General features: G+C 36.7%; 2 protein-coding genes, 1 long non-coding RNA gene and 2 pseudogenes across 4 annotated transcripts; 2 read left to right on the top strand and 3 right to left on the bottom strand.

Annotated features, from left to right (window-relative positions):
- Positions 1 to 3: 3 nt before the first annotated feature.
- LOC148734740 (uncharacterized) lies at positions 4 to 2,722 on the bottom strand (annotated as a pseudogene).
- Positions 912 to 2,018, bottom strand: LOC148734741 (uncharacterized; annotated as a pseudogene).
- Positions 2,723 to 3,491: 769 nt separating the features above from the next.
- On the bottom strand, positions 3,492 to 6,113 carry LOC111326905 (uncharacterized). The gene is made up of 4 exons (XM_022930988.2): positions 5,938 to 6,113; positions 4,967 to 5,020; positions 4,084 to 4,226; positions 3,492 to 3,670 (listed from the first exon to the last, which is right to left on the bottom strand). The coding sequence occupies exons 1-4, from the start codon at positions 6,032 to 6,034 to the stop codon at positions 3,665 to 3,667; spliced, it is 300 nt and encodes a 99-aa protein (XP_022786723.2). The 5' UTR covers positions 6,035 to 6,113; the 3' UTR covers positions 3,492 to 3,664.
- Positions 6,114 to 8,189: 2,076 nt separating this feature from the next.
- Positions 8,190 to 10,641, top strand: LOC111326844 (uncharacterized). Of its 2 annotated transcripts, none has more exons than XR_015998255.1 (3): positions 8,190 to 8,278; positions 9,896 to 9,968; positions 10,148 to 10,641. It is a non-coding gene; the product is annotated as an uncharacterized LOC111326844 (long non-coding RNA). The 2 variants fall into 2 exon arrangements; XR_002694477.2 differs by lacking the exon at positions 8,190 to 8,278 and adding an exon at positions 9,733 to 9,813.
- A 1,274-nt stretch (positions 10,642 to 11,915) lies between these two features.
- On the top strand, positions 11,916 to 16,552 carry LOC111326923 (uncharacterized). The gene is made up of 5 exons (XM_022931010.2): positions 11,916 to 12,069; positions 13,907 to 13,997; positions 15,013 to 15,087; positions 15,741 to 15,839; positions 16,229 to 16,552. Exons 2-5 carry the CDS (start codon positions 13,922 to 13,924, stop codon positions 16,429 to 16,431), a joined length of 453 nt encoding a protein of 150 aa, XP_022786745.1. The 5' UTR covers positions 11,916 to 12,069; positions 13,907 to 13,921; the 3' UTR covers positions 16,432 to 16,552.
- Positions 16,553 to 16,742: the final 190 nt, after the last annotated feature.

Raw genomic sequence — 16,742 nt, 5'->3', positions numbered from 1 at the left:
AGACTAATAGAATGGTATCTTATTCGCCAGAGAAGGCCCAATATTAGCAAAAAAATTATTAATCTGTGTAGCTATTTGAGTAGGATCTGAGTAAGTACCAGTGCTGTCTTTCATATGACTAAAATGTAGCTCAGGCTTCTTTTTAGAGATTACTTGTTTAATAACTGTCGATGTCTTCCTCAACTCTGAGCTAACAGAGAGAAGTTTGTCATGAAATTATTTTTTCCTAGCAAGTTTAATGAGAAAATTGTATTTGTTACGATATTTGTTGTACCTTAACTTGTTAAGTGTAGTAGGATTTAACCGAAATTGTTTGGAAAGAGCATTCTTCCTTTTACAGGAAGCAAAAAGACCTCGAGAAAACCAAGGTTTTAAAGGGCGTCGGGATTTAGGGCCTACAGGCTTAGAGGAAATGACTTCCGATATGCAGAAGTAAGAAGGTTTGAGAATGTATCATAGCACTCATCGACCGAAATAGCAGTATAAACTGGCGACCAGTCAGTATCTTCCAATTTAGACCTAAATGACGAAATTGTTGCAGGGTTAATAATACGTATGTATCTCTTGTGACGTGGTGACTCTATAGATAATTTCAAGTTACTAATATGAAAAACTGGAAGATGATCAGATAAATAAGTGTCGAAAATACCACTGTGCATGCTAAGTTCAAGATTGTTTGTATATGTTATCAATCAAGGTTGCAGATGAGGAGGTTATAAGGGTACGTTTAGAGACTTAAGTGCCACTGAAACAAAATTTTCGTATCTGAGATTTTTGCATGATAATAAAGTTTGAACCTTACTAACAAGTGCTGTGAGTTTTTTTTTTTTTTTTTTTGCTCCAACGGAGCGCGGAGAGCTTTCTTCTAGCCCTTTAAACTCGGCTAGTCGAGTTCGAAATTGGCGGCCATCTTGGCGCGGCCAAAACAATGTTGTGCCGTCACTGGTTGTATACATCTCAGAACTCCAAGTAAACCCCAAGTGAGCATGGAGTGAGGCGAAAGTGTTAAGAAGCCCCAAAAAAAAGTTTTTGGGCAAGCACTGTGTTGCTGGTGGGCCCGGAAAAGTAAGTTGTACTAATAACTTCAGAAGAGAGGGCATATCGATGCATATGTTTCCTCGTGACGATGTAACTCGCGAGAAGTGGGTTCGCTTCGTGCGAACACATCGGGCAAAGTGGCAGCCATCGAAAATATCAGTACCGTGTGTTCAATGCATTTTGAATTTTCAAACTTTGAGCAGCGACTCGATCTAAATCTCGGGGAAGGCTCTAGCTTCCTTTCAAACAAAGTGATGGTTAAAGAAGGATGCTGTGCCAACCAAAGATGGTGTACAGCAGCAAGAAAATGCCTTGTCCTCGCGTGAGCAAAGAATGATAAGTGTGTGCTTACAAAAGGTGTGAAATTCCGCTTGGCGTTTGGACGAGGAATAAATACGCAGTTTGTTAATGGAGAAAAGTCGGAATGGTTCAAAGTGCCTTCCGCGTCGAGACCGATAAATGTAAACTTCCCTCTCGTCTGGAGTATTTCGTAACAGCATCTAACTTCACGCGCCCCAGCTAAGCGTGTAACACTGCAATTTCCACACGTACACCTGTAGACAGAAATGCTTAGACTTAAGCCTGAAGGTTCAATCGAAAAATAAAAAATCACAGCGATGAGCTCTCACTAATTGTCTAAAGGAACTTGTCCTTCGAAACGTTCTAAAACGGAGGGCATACCGTCTTCGTCTTCCTGTTCATCTTCGCCGCCGCCATTGTTATCGTCGTCTTCACTAGAAGCTAAGGGCTCGCCTTGGTACGGCGCAAAATCGTCATTAAATTCAAAGTAATCTTCTCCATCACTGCTGCAAACGTCTTCGCTCCCTTCGGAAGAAGATTTCCCCGTTGAAGGCTAGTTTCCAGACATTATGGCGGACCGTATAAATACAAACAATGCGAAAGAAAGGACCCACGCTAGCGAGGTAAATACAACCATCGATGTCAGCAATCGTTTTCATTCGCTCCCAGGGCCCGGACATGTTCTGAAGCCAAAATAAGGTTTTCAACACTAAAAGAGACAACTTTCCACTTTTTTCTGGCGAAAACAAATTAGCCCACGATAATCAGCGTGTTTCAAACTACTAAATTATGAAAAAATCTTAGACATGAAAATTTCGTTTCAGTGGCACTTTAAGGGAAAGAGGCAATTAGATGTCATAAGATTGATGAACTCACTAGAGGGCTCATGAGAATCAGAATTAAAGAGGTTAACATTAAAATCACCCATAAGATATGATAATTTGTTCTCAAAGCTAATAGTTGATAATACAGCTTCAAATGACTTATTAAAGTCACCAACAGAAGCATCAGGAGGTCTATAAAGGCAACCAATTACAACATTTTTACCATTACTTTGTATAATTTACACAAAAATTGATTCATACAAAGAACTATCAGAAGATTGAAGATCAGTTCTAAGTTTATACTTCAAACCAGTCTGGATATAAAGACCAACTCCTCCACCTGATTTATGTTCTCTGAGATTAGAAATAAAGAGGTAGCCGGGAATGTTGAAAAGATCAGTAGTTGACCTATTTAACCAGGTTTCAGAAACAGCTACCACAGAGAACTGCATTTTTAATGAAAGAAGATATTCTGAAAAGTCATCAAACTGTTTCGGGAGGCTACGAATATTGACATGAAAAGCAGAAAATGTATCAGGAGGAAAATTGATTTTGTTAAATTATGTAGAGGTTAGGTAGGTACAGTTGGAGAGCAGTTGTGAATTTGCAGTGAAAAAATTGGGGTCAGGATCCAGATTGGAGTTCATTAGCAAATGAGAAGACTCGGGATCGTCGAGGAAGGGATTGAAAGTTTTTTACTTAAGCAATTCGGTATCGAGAATTCCTTCAAATTCAAAGTCAAACAAAGCAAAAAAGAAATCAGTATCGTCTTCTAAATGATTGAATGCAAATATTCTTGCAAGACAAGCCGAGCATAACCAGGTATCATTAGTATTACCCAGAGCAATGTATTCATCATGAGTGAAGGGAGTACACTTCAGGTGAGTCCAATTTAGGCAAATATCACATAAGATGGCTTTGTGATTATTATGAACATTAAATTTGCATACTGAACACAGGAACTTAGTAGGCGTAAACTTACAAATGTTACAGAAAAAAAAAACTTTGAGAATATTGGACCGGCAACAGAGCATTTTGATTGGTTGATTTTAGTTATTGGCCCTCTGATTGCCCGAGTCGTGTAATAATTATTTGAAAAAAATGTTTTGCATTTCAGTATTCATTCCTTAGGCTGCTATGCGGGGGTGTGTTGAAGACTTGTTCAGAATGAGCACAGCGAAAGGAATTCAATAATCATTTGACCTGCGGATTTGTTTTTATCTCATCTACACGTCATAAGAGCGGCTTGAAAATGTATTAATTAGTTTACAGGATTTTAGAAAAGATAAAACAGCATCAAAGAGGTAGATAGACAACGAAGTCATGTGATGCAAGGCAAATGATTTTATTTACTAATTTTAACAAGACAAATCATTGTTGTTTTTCAAATAGAAGGAAATGATGCATGGCATAACTTTTAATTATCATAAGCGATCACACAGAATTCGTTTCTCTATCTTCATAGCATTTTATTGTGTCTTTTCTTGCTGGTTTCCTGCTGGTTATCCCTAAAGGTAAACAAAACGTCGTAACGTTTATTATGATTACTTTAGTTCTATGGTTAATAGAGGATAAGTTTTATCTTCTAGGGGTTAAGAGATAAATTCGACAAATGCCACTTCCACTTGTTAATAATTCTGTAAAAGAAAAACAGTTCTGATGGACTTCTTTCTGTCAATTGTGCTCTTATTTCGTTCGCTATTTAACTTTATAACCACCCTCTTCTGAAAAAATAAACTCATGGTTGTACTCCAAAGGGCCTCATATCATTGGGGTAAACTTTGACAGAAATCGCGTGGCCTGATGGGCAGAGACTTACTCAGTCACTTACTGGCTTCTTTATTCACTTGCTAACTTGCTTATTTTTTTGCTTACCTACTTGTTTACTCATAGTTGACAGACTGTCTTCTTAAACACTTACATTCTTATTGGGCGGCTGGTAATAAACACATCCGCATGTGCGGCGACAATTTTGCAACATGAATTTTAAATTTTTCTCGGTTCCCTGTCCACAAAACCTTCTAAATCGACTGCAGAATGTTTTACTTCTCACGTCTGTGCATGCTGAAAGAAAAAAATTAAACGACCAAGATAATTAATCTGTCAGTGATCAGTGATAGATAAGAGAAAGCGTTAGCCAAAGAATTTCTGCAATTTCAAGCGAAAAAGGAATGTTGTTATTATCTTTTAAAAAGACTTTATAACAGATAAGTATGAAGATTCTAGCAGTTGAATTTACGTGAAATATTTCCTGTCGTCGACCATAAGAAACCTAAACAGCCATCGGCAACGTCAACCTTTTCGCACTCAAGATCCCATTCACAATTCTCCTTACAGTCTGCCATACAATTCTTGTATTGTCAGTTTGGAGAATTTGACATTATATCAACCAACAATCCCCTTCATGATAATTTTCTTGATTCTCATCACTTGTCTGCTTGATATTATGTTAATAGAGTAAGGAGAAATTCTGTTTCGGTCAGTCATGGGAGTTCAAGGGTTACGCAAAGGAGAAAGGAGACATTGAAATTCTCTATGGAAGATGAAGTTATACATTTATTAAAAAAGTCTCTTGTTCATTTGACAAGTTTGAGATTTAATTTGTACGATTCACTTCGACGAACCCTGAATCACAAACCAGCATTTGAGAGGGAATTAATTGTCATGGAATGATTCCGCACAACTGACATTGAGAAGGATGAAATATCGAGATATATAAAACATGATAAAGTATATTGACAAGAAAGCATAACAAATATGAAATTAAGAAATATGCTGATATAGTAATTGGTTGCTAGTTTTACCCATGGAACGGCGAGTTGTAATATCCTCAGAGATATTGTCATCCATTTCAGCACCTGGAAAAATAAACAAACAAAACAACAAGTGAACTAAACAAAAAGAAAAATGGATACAAGAAGGCCCTAGCGATAAAAAAGATAGGAATATTTTATAATATATCAAATGTTTATACTGCAGTAAACAATGCAAAACCACAAAAACGTACAGAGAGGTTTCTCGAAAGTAAGTGAAAATTGAATTTGTCGCCAAAGTAAAAAAATTATTTACCGAACATTTATTTGTCTCAATGATAGACATTGCAGACATCCCCCCCCCTTACCCCTTTTTTGAAAAAAAAACATTTATTTTGTTACACTTTATAGTTCGCTTTAATTTCTTATTAGATTCATAGATGTGGATCAGGTACGACTGTAATATTCAATAAACAGTTTCCAGATGTAATTGAACCCATCTTGACTCCTGAAAAGTCCATTTCAACATGCCACTGGGGCTTCACTGAAAATATTTGAATGAAAGGAAAATCAAGAGTTCAGGCTCTTGGTTTTCAAAATTCTTGAAGAAAAAGAAAAATCTCAAGTTTTCACAGAAAAGTTTTAACTATCAACTATTTTAACTATTATTTGGTCTTTGTATGCATTACTGAAAAAAATTAGACTGAACTTATCTATGATTCGCGTTTAGAAATAATTCCTGTGGTAGAACTATGATTACACCCATATGAATTTCTCAGAAACTATCCTTGTTATATAATACACCCTTGTAACCTTCCTCATGGACAAGATTCCTTCAAAATTGGTATTTCCGTCCCTCGGACAAATTAAAGGGGCTAACCAGAGAACTTTTGTCAGAGGGAAAGTCCTTCATAAAATACTTTTCTTTTATTTGGTTGTGGACACTCGCTAACAATGTTCACAATATTTCGACTAGAGAGACGTTTATAGTTTAGATCTATTCTAGCTTTTGTAGTACTTACTCAGCATGTCCAAAAGAGAATCGGCGGAGATTTTGTCAACGTGAGCCAACAAACAGGCGACAAACGCGAGGAGAAGGAAAACCTTGGTGGATTTCATTGTCAAACTTTAGTCACCGGCTGTCGCCAAAGGAATGCTTTGTTGAGCTAGCTAAAGCAATGATTAATGAGTTTTTTTTTTCATCTCTGCGCTCTTTTATAATTTTACTTAAATTTGTCAACAGCTGCGCGCTCGCTGGTGGTTGTAATTAGTCAATTTTTGCATTAAATAATTTTGATAATTTATTACCGCAAAAAGTAATATCACGGATATCTCCAACACATCGACAAACTAGTAACGTCTAAAGTAATGCGTCTAACCGAAGAAAATTTTTTATCATCGTCCAGGTGTCCAACAGTGACAGAATCCGACAGCAAGGCTGGAATCTAAGGCATCCAGCAGCAACTAACTTTTAAAGGGAAAGGAAAAACTTTCAAAATGACTTGCGCCGCTCAGAATTAAGCATCTGTATTAACCGGTATTGATAATTTTTATTGATCAAAAGTGTCGACCCCAATTTAAATTTGTTGAGGGACACATGTGCGAAGGCGTTTTGATCTTACCGCATCTAAATTTATTTAACACGTTTCCCAAACGAAAAGGTATGCCCCAAGGCCTAGCAGTGTTGTGAAGAAAATCTTGTTTTGTTTCAAGCTTCACGGCCTACTCACTACAAATGCCTCGCTTCTGCGATAGTTTGTTATGACAATAGCTTCAATGAAACATGTGATGTTTTTTGGTTTTTGTTTTCTGTGAATTCACCGGCACAATAGAGTTGCCGGCTCGGCCTTAAATTTAAATTCTAACTATCTAAATATGAAACCAAGAATATTAATTTGCATAAGGACTGATGTTTTCCCCAAGTTGTTTTCATCGCAGACAGTAAATTGGAACCGTTGAACTAACTATTCTGCGAATGGAAACTTCAATTTTTAGCTACGTGATGCTATTAATTGTACAGGTGGTATCCACTTTTAACAAAGAAAACGATGTCTTTGTAATCTTCATAATCATTACCAAAGGCTATCATTTGTAAACAGGCTATAGAGCAGTGGGAAGGTCGATAACTTCACAGTATATCATTATTTTTATTAGAAAAAATCATTTGCATGCGTCTTCGCGAAATTCTGACTGCCGAAGTTAAGAAAATCATTACTCATCATTATATTGAAAAGGAAAACCTCATAAACATTTACTTTCCACACACATAAACATACGCTTATTACAAAACTAGTTTCGTCTACAGACCTCTTCAGTTGTATGTGATGTACATCGAATCGGTTTATGAGGTTTTCCTTTTCAATATAATCATTTGCATGAGTAAATTTGTAAAATTGGCCTCGGCTTCATGATAAATTCAAGTTATACAGTGCATCTTAAGAGAAATTAATGCAGATGCAAAGAAAATTCATTCGAAATTTTTGTGGTGGAAGTTTCTTAATAAGACAAGTGCTTCTAATTAGGTTTCATCAATTTTGTGCGGAAAGAATATATGGTCACGTAATGTGGTCACCTTGACCATATCTAAAATCTGAATTAAGTGATCGTTCATTATGCTATAAAGACGCTACTTTTTGTGGAAATGGGGGAAGAGCTGTTATCATGCTTGTTTTACCTTTCTGGAAATTCTTTCTGTTTTATTCTGTTGTGTTTTGTTTTGTTGCGTTTTTCTTCGTTGTTTCCCATTTTGCCATCAATAAAGTCCCCATTAGTTCTCGCAGTTACTTAACTATAATGGAAGACTTTGCAGGAATGTCATCCTCCACTCTGTTCAGTCCGTCTTAATTTTCGATTTCCAGTTATAAGATTCATTGTTCTTGTCTAGGTTACGAAGATAAGATATACATAAAAAAAAAGGCAGGTGCCTGTAGCTTTGGGTTCGTGACTTCAACATTGATTATTACGCGACAAAAACCACCAACACCTGAAGATTGGAGTTTGCTAATTGGTAATGACAGTGTGGAAACTAAACATTCACGAAAAAGCTACGTTAGATTATTAATGAAATGCTTGTAGTGCTAGCATTAGTGTCGATTTCTCACCAAAAAAAACTACCTAAAATAAACTACATCAGACAGATCTCAGAGTGCTTTTCATCCTGAGATAAAAACAAAAAACATTTCATGAAGATATTTGCATGATTAATTTCGAGATGACTCAAACTGACGCCATTAATAAATAGTGAGTTTTCGGGTGAAAAATGAATAAGAAAAGCCCAAAATCATACCCAAAACACACTTAAAGTCATTCTTCTCGAAATGCATGGGAATATTGCTAGATGACACATTTACTAGCTTTGTCTAGGTGAGATATCTGTCTCTCGTTTCAAGTATTATGTAGTTTTATAGTGCCTATGCACACACCGTCTGGTGTTAACTCATTTTCAGTTAGGGAAAGACCATCACTGTCTTCATGCTGATATTGATAGATATTTTATAAATTTTTTCTTGTTTTTTATTTTGTTTGTTTTCTTTTTTCTTTTTTTTTTTACATTTTCCTTTTCGGACGAGGTTGTGGAATGAAGACTGATGATAAAGCAATCCCTCAAATCAACACGCTCACCGTTTTGACGTAAATCTGACCACAGTCGTCAAGTATTTTACGACTGAATATGTTCAAGAAAACTTTCAAGTATTTGTTAACATTCTCAGCAAGGAAAGAATAAAATAAATCTTCCGATCTCGATTAAAATTAAGAGATGTAGATGAATGATCATTCAGGGAAATGTCAATTGTTCATAATGTGGCGTCCTTTTAAACATGACTCTCATTTTTAAGTAATGGTCCGCGTAAGAACTATAGTAAAACCAGCGGGAATCCGGCAGCGAGGGCCGTTTGCCACGATGCCGAGAAAATTACAAAACAACGCTTGTTATTGGATAAACGGAAATAAGCACCAAATTCAAATCTTTGGCTCGAAATTTTGTAGCTCATACTCCATTAAAGTTAAAGACGCAAGAGCCGACAATCGTTCATAAACATATAGGTATGATCCGTTAACGTTTTTGAATTTGTATGTGGGGAAAACCACTTTTGCGAACGATTTCTTCATTCAGAAAAATATAATCTGTCAAAATAGGCCTGCTTTCTTTTTTCCATAGACGTTCATTACTGATCATCAAACGCCATTGGTGCGGTTTGGAAGATTATCTCACCTTAGTCTTTCGGAATCGGATGACATGTCGTCGCGAAACTCGCGAAAACTCCCTTTTATTTGGCGTACCCAAGTACCAGACAGAGCGTCTTCAGAAGGTGCTTAACGCCGCTGCTCGACTAATTTTTAGGATTCCCAAGTTTCACCACATCTCGTCCGCCTTATATAATCTTCACTGGCTTCCTGTGGCTTATCGCGTCCATTTTAAGTTGTTACTTTTAATTTATAAAGCTTTAAATAACCAAGGCCCACTATACATAAAAGAATATCTGCAGCCACACAGTGTCAAGGGTCATCAGCTACGTTCCTGCGATCAGGGTCTCCTTAAGGTCCCAAGAACTAACTTTAAGACCTTTGGTGATCGTGCCTTTGCCCGTTCTGGACCTTTTTTGTGGAACGAACTGCCGCTTGAAATTCGAAACAGTCCAAGTGTAACGATTTTTAAGTCAAAGCTTAAGACACATCTATTCAAGCTGGCTTACAGTTTGTTTTGATATTTTGTCGTTTATCATTTTAATATTTGTAGTTAATAATGTTGTAAAGCGCTTTAGAATATTTTATAATTTTAGCGCTTTAGAAATGTAAATTATTATTATTATTATCATAACACGTGCGCAAGACCATAGTCTTATTTGTCAGCACTGGTTTGCAAACTGAAATTTGGTTAAACAAGCTATGGCCGATAGGTAACTTTTCTTTAGAGAAGTCCACCTCGTTTGGGAAAATATAAATGAAGTTACTCAAACCCTGATTTTTTATTTTCCTTAGAAAGAGACACGCGCGGGATGAAAATGAAAAAGAGGATTGCGCCAGTTCAAAGCGGCCAAGATTTTATCCCCTGGTGAGTAGGTTTTATGTACTGGCATAAATCAGTAGTAAGAGAACATGAAGACATTTTGTATTTCAGTATTTGGTTTTCCCAAATGGACTGTACAAACTACTAATGCGCACAGTGTATCGAATGCAGTACGAGATTCTTAACATCGAAGTACCTAATGGAATCCTCTTGATATTTTTCAGAAACGAAACCTTTTCATGCTGTACGGCAAAAACCCTGCTTCAAATAAGAATATTGCAGTGGTTGAGCAAAACTCATTATTGAAATAATGAGTTTTGCTCAATCAATCGGGGGTAGAAAAAATTGTTTGAAGATGAAGCATTCAACACACATCTGGTCAAAATTGGTGGAGAGACGCATTTAAGATTATCATCCGTGGAAATTCTTCCTATTCATCTTTTGGTTAATTTCCTTTTTTGCTTTATCCGATATGAAATATTTCATCAGGAAATAATTCACTATGGAAGCTGTTAGTCTAGGAATGTTCTTTCTTTTTAATGCAGTGTTTAATCGAAAGGAAAAACATTCGCCAGCAGAAGTAACGATCCCCAATATTTAAGAGGTAATTGTATAAGATCAAGGAAAATATGTAATTCTCCGAAATGTTAATTTGTTGTCCGAAAATACTTTCGTGTGTAATGATGGGATTAAAAGAATACATAATTACGAATTAAAACACATTGCCTTATCCATCTTTCTTCTGTCACGTGTCCTGAAAAATGCATTAAATAAAGATAACTGCGGAAAAAATGAAAAATTAAATGTGACTCAAAAAAGGTATTACTTAGCTCAATCCACACGTCTAAAGCTGATTATATGAATTTGAAGTGGTTTAGTGAACGAAATGTTCCCTATAAGGCAAAAAAGTGAGTGAGTGTGTGTGTGTGTGTGTGTGTGTATAGGAAGTCTGCGTTTCGATTTTTCCGTATAACAGTGCTCGATTCGTAAAAGTATATGTTGAGTATAAAATATATGTTGAGTAGAAAAAATACGACGACTACGTTTTTATCCCTACAAGCCTGTTTCGTGATCGCTCACTCACCAGGGAATTTTATTATCAATGCTCACCCATCAGGGAATAAGTTCCCTGGTGACTGAACAATCACAAAACAGGCTTGTAGGGATAAAAACGTAGTCGTCGTATTTTCCTACTCAACAAATATATATATATATATATATATATATATATATATATATATATGTCTATAAAATAAAGACAAAAAAAAATTACGTCAAGAATATATTGTCTTAGCACCGAAGATAGACGGCAGCGCATTTATTTTTGTCTCTTAAAACCTACACTTTCTCTTGCACTGTGCAACAGGATCGTTTCGTCGGTGGGAATACCAGGTTGTATTTTCCAAGGGTCAAGTTGCTAAATAAGCGTTTTTAGATTGTTCGTTGTTAGATTCAATTTTAATTGCTAATAAACCAGGATTCATGAAAATGCATTCTAAGGAAATTATGAATTAGACAGAGTTACTCAGAGACATTATAATCCAGCCATAAATATCATTTCAAGTTCTCTTTGTGAATGAGAATATACCGCAATGAAAGAAGAGTTTAAACTGAAACGTTCCATCGTTTTTCTCACGGTTTAGAGTCAGGCTGTCAATTGTATTGATCGCGGTGTTTCGACTGCTATTCTGCTAGTCCCCGATGTCGAAAGCCAAGCCTACGTGTCGCCATTCATAACACCTTGTTTAACTTTTATTGGTGTGTTTTGGCGCGCTGTTTGGCACGCTGCGATTTTAGTGGCGAAAGGACCGTGACAAATATTTTTTAATCTACGTAGAAATCCGCTGTCTCTTTGAAAAAATCACTGTGCCCCTAAACGATGTTCCATTTACATGTCCATGCACAATCAATGACGGGCTTTCCTCTTGGTTAACGTTCTCTTCGTTTCTTTGTTGTTTGTTATCCTTTCAAAACCTTGTCACCAGTTGCGTAAAATGTCAACAACCACACTGACATCGAATCGTAATTCGAAAGGCGCAGGTCGCGTCACTTCAGTTTCCACCAAAGTGTTATTCAAGCGCCGTGTGACTTAAAGTAATACAAAGATCTTATCTGGAAGAGCGGATCACTGGGAAAATGATTTGAGGTAAGAACCACTCTGCTTCAAATTTGATCTGGTAACATAGATGCACTATGAATTTTACAATTCAGGAATTAGGAACGCTTGAAGTCTACAGTATTTAAACAGCGCAGGTTGCTAAGTTATGAACCAGTTTCTCCTTTTATAAAGGAAGAGAGCTTAGTTTTTAGGATACAACAGCGTTATACTCATTCCCTGATGATAAGTGCCCTCCAAATTTGTCTGGCACTTTTCAATTAGGGATCAGAAGTTAGAATTGCCTTTAACGCGGTAAAAAAAAGTTTTTAAAAAAATATATTCACTGGAGAAACCACCCATTACTTCAGCTTCTCCCATGGATTTTCTTTGTTAAAGTTAAGAGATTCCTTGTTGAAATATTTGTAATTATTTTAAAATTTAGTTTCGATTTTACGGTGTAAGTAATGAATTTACAGTGATAGTATGTAAACATGAAGGCAAACCTCAGGCGACGAGGGCACGGTACCGAGGATATTGACATAGCGGTAATTTGGGTTCATAAACCGAGTTGACACTTTAAACTGGCCTCTGTGGAGATATTATAGAGCTGACGCTCCGAGTGTTAGCCCTTCGTTATTCGCTCTAACGAAAAGCCAACGCTCAAAAAGTCAATTCTATAATCTCTACACGATTGCAAATTCGCATTGCAAACCAAATTATCTCTGTGGCTCTGTGGTAGAACATCGGAGGCGGAATCCGAACCTTCGTGTTAAGACGAAAATTATCTTTCTCTTTCTTCCTCCAAATTTATCTTGTAACATCCCCACTGACGCAGCAAGACTGTTTCTTTAGAAACTACCCACTTTATTCAGATATTGACATAAAATGTCTTCGCTATCGTGACATTGTCTTAAATAACAATTTTCTTGTTACCCCAAGGAATTCATATTTAATGTGTGGAATAGAAGCATACTGTTTACCTGTGTAGAAAAGGAAATAATCATCTGAAAAGCAGTACTCGCGTACCCTTGCATGGGTACTCACGTCCCGTTCGTTACTCCCTTTTGGCAATTTTTTTGTACGTGTAACTTCTCGTTTATTACTTTTGTAACTCAGTAGAATGCCAATAAAATTAATTAAAAAAAAAAAAAAAAAAAAAACATGGCTATGGTTATATATATAAAGGGGATCAGTTTTGTCAAATCTCCATTTGTCCACGGGAAAGCAAGATGTCCACTCGTTTGACTTCAACAAGACTCCGATATAACTTTCCCGTAAGTGGAAATCCACCCTATTTTTTCCTTAGTGTCCACGAAAGGGACTAATTCTCCCAGGCGGATAGTTCCTTACGGACACTTTGTCCGATTCCCAAGGGTGTCCACTTACTGCAACTACCACAAAAAAAATATCTCACTGCCTGAAACGTTTAGAAAATAAATGCATTCTTCATTCAGCGCAAAAAATCTAGGAATGAAAGCCGTGCGAATTGTTAAGTAAGTAAATGGGAGCTGACAAACATGCAGAGATCCGAACATGTTTGAATATAAGAGCTCTTATGAAGGAGACGAGGAATCGAAATAGAGTAAAGGCAAAGTTCCGGAAAAAAAAATCTCAAGGAAATTTTGCATTGCATGAATTTCGGTATCTCTATTCACCCTAGTCGCACGATTATATTATGGCTCCTTTTATCAATTATTTATTGGCAGAGACCACATTGTTCCTTTATCGCAGGTCTGTAAGTAGATAGATCTGTGAATACCTTAGTCAATTATAAAGCTGAATCTGTATCAGAATATCATCAGTATACTATAAGATAGTGATTAACCACTCTCTATGTTTTGTTGTGATTCAAGTGTTTCTTATCTCTAAGCATATCATCTTTCAGAAGCCTGAGCCTGAGATGGTCGGAAAAAAATTGAGTGCACCGATCTTGTTGCCCTCTCTTCTCCTTTTCCTGCTGCTAGAAGACAATGCAGGTAATTAGTTTTCACCTTACGAGGAATCTTGATTTTTGTATCAAAGGTGATCCTGGATTGCAATAATTTTGCTTTGATTTGCTGTGTGAATGGTCCAGAAAAGTCGCTTCAATTTCTCGACGATTTAAATTCAAAGACAAAACTATTTGCAATTTTAATCAATCACGTTTTCTCACGCTTTAGTCAGTTTGCTTGTTTTTTCTTTGAGTTGTCACTAGCTCCATGTGATATTTTCGTTTCTTCTGATTGGCTCTTATAATTACTTTCGTTCTGGTTTTATCGACACTCAATCAAAACACGCTCTCTAAAGCACGTATGCATGTATTTAAGTAATAAACCACAGTCTCTATCGGTTTACTGGCCTACCTAAAACAAGCAAGATGTTGGGAGAGAAAGAGAAAAGTTTGTAACTGAAACCAGGAGGGGCAGCTGAGCATGAGTGGTTTACAAAATTTTCAAGTAAAGCGGAAAAAATGGAAGGACGACAACATCGAGCCTTGTGTACTGATTCAAACGCCGTCTAGCTATTTTTTTTTTACTCGCGGTACACTATTTTTCTTTAACCGAATTCGTTTCTATTGCTTCAGCTTGAATTAAACTTTCATGCATGGAGTCCTCTTTAAAATTTACTTAGTGCTTAAAACGTATAAACTTGACAAAAACTATCAAATAAAAAAATGAAATCGCGGGAAGCAAACAGAACTGCTAAAAATCACTTTCCACGCAGTTTTTGTTCTCATGAAAATGACATTTTCAGTAAATATCTGAATGAAAATCCAGATAGTCAGGTTTCTCGCTACAAAGAGAACAATGGGAATTTTTGCTTCAGGTTCCAGTTTTCTTATCCTTAAGTAAAGTTATCTCAATGATGACACGAATAGATATCCTGCCCTTTGTTTCATTTGTTACAGAGAAAATTATCTGATCCCTTAACTCTGAATGTTTCCTCCGTTTTAGATATTCTGTAATGCATCTTTTTTTCCTTCCAAACTGACTTGAGCTCTCTGAAACATAGATGGCCGAGCCATAGTGTCTCCATTCTTTCGACCTCCGCCCGGACAAGAATATGAAAAGATTAAAGCTATAAAAGGTAGTTTAAGCATTCTTGTTTAATGCAAAGCATTTACCTAAGAACAATATATTTTAGGACTCGAATAATATTTACAGCGTTACGCGCGAAACAGGGTACTTCCTCGTTTCTCGTCCCTTTGGGTCTAGACATGCGCAATGAAAAGATTAACGCCATTAAAGGTAGTTTAAGCATCCCTGTTTAGTGCAAAGCATTACTTCCTAAGAACAGTGTAGTTTAGGACTCCAATAATGTTTAGAGCGTTACGCGCAAAAGATAGTTCTTCCTCGTTTCTCGTCGCTTTGGGTCACATGCGCAAGTGTTATTAGAGTAGAAGTTTCTAGTCAAGAGTATTAATACATGTCCACATAGTGTCGGAGAAACCTGAAAAAAGGCTAACGAATAACCATGCGATGGATCGGCAGCTTGTTTGGGGCGGAGTAGCAATAATTGTAGTGGATCGGATGTCAATTAAAATAGGATAGGCCCAAGCATTTTAAACCTTTAAGTGCATAATGCTGATTTTTGTCCCATGGCATCTGCATGGATTTATCCATTTTCTCTTTCTCTTTTTCATCTTTTTTTTTCCTTTCTCAAAAAATTGCCAATAACAACGCGTTTTATTGTTTCGTTTTCTCTTTTGTGTGCGTGCGTGTTCTTTTGAAACACTGAAGATCATACATATGAGCAGTTCTATGGAAAAGGAGGCAAAAAGAATAAAATAAGTCACAAGAAAATGCTGACATCACAAGATATGACTTTGACCAGAGAAGGTACGAATCTGCATGTAATGTAGTTTGAATGAGACTAAAACATGTTACCTTTGAGAAAACAATTTTATCATTTAAAGAACATCATATATGTAGCTTGTGTCTAGTTATCATAGGCCTGACAAGAAAAAAACAAGTTAACCAAGCAAAATCGAATGAAGAAGTACATATCCGATAAGTACGTAAGACAACTAGTATACGCAAAAGACAGGTATGCGGATGAACCACACCAACATCAGAGTTGTCCCGTAGAGTTACAAGACGTCGAGGAAGGAAAACTCAGGATCAGATTTAATTTACAATGTAGACCTTATCTTAATGGACCATCCTACCAGTGCAAATTGGTAACAATTGTGTAGCATGAATTTCGTCTAACAATGGCTCGTCGATAGCTCTGTTGCAGGCAACCTCGGCCCAGACCACTGCACTTGTTGCTGCCGCTCAAGCTGCGCGCTCATCCTTGGAGATCTCGGAACTAGCTCAGAAGGCCCAGGACATTTCTGTCAAGAGAGCACTGTGGGCCTTAAAGACAATTAAAGTTGCAGCAAAAGCTGAAGAAGTGGCAGTGAACGCCATACAAACCATGTTTATGTAAAAAAAAATAGCATTTCTAGTTTTCACAGTCAAATTTTACAAAATATATAATTTAAAAATTGTCACCTGTCTATAAGACCTTTGAAAGAAAAACTGATAATAAATGTTTATGCACAAAGCAAGTTCACGCCTTGATTGATCACTCTACTTTTAAAATATTCAGTACATTACGGTACCATTTCGTTATTTATAAATGCTATCACGCCAAAATTACATTCAGAGCGAAGAGTTTATTTGAAATTGTACTGCTTGTGATGAGGGTCGAATTTCCAATCTCAAGCTTCGAACTTCTGTGATTTATCTAATAGCTTA

The sequence above is a fragment of the Stylophora pistillata genome, chromosome 3 (genome assembly GCF_964205215.1).
Source record: "Stylophora pistillata chromosome 3, jaStyPist1.2, whole genome shotgun sequence".
NCBI classification, from domain to species: Eukaryota; Metazoa; Cnidaria; class Anthozoa; order Scleractinia; family Pocilloporidae; genus Stylophora; species Stylophora pistillata.
Note: the sequence above shows the minus strand (reverse complement) of the source record. Positions and strands in the feature narration are given on the sequence as shown.

Coding starts and splice junctions, on each gene's coding strand:
- LOC111326923 (XM_022931010.2), top strand. CDS start 13,922: ATGGTCGGAAAAAAATTGAGTGCACCGATCTTGTTGCCCTCTCTTCTC. Junction 15,088..15,740: donor AAAGATTAAAGCTATAAAAG/GTAGTTTAAGCA, acceptor GAAACACTGAAG/ATCATACATATGAGCAGTTC. Junction 15,840..16,228: donor TATGACTTTGACCAGAGAAG/GTACGAATCTGC, acceptor GCTCGTCGATAG/CTCTGTTGCAGGCAACCTCG.
- LOC111326905 (XM_022930988.2), bottom strand. CDS start 6,034: ATGAAATCCACCAAGGTTTTCCTTCTCCTCGCGTTTGTCGCCTGTTTG. Junction 5,021..5,937: donor TTCTCTTTTGGACATGCTGA/GTAAGTACTACA, acceptor TTATTTTTCCAG/GTGCTGAAATGGATGACAAT. Junction 4,227..4,966: donor TACAACTCGCCGTTCCATGG/GTAAAACTAGCA, acceptor TTTTTCTTTCAG/CATGCACAGACGTGAGAAGT.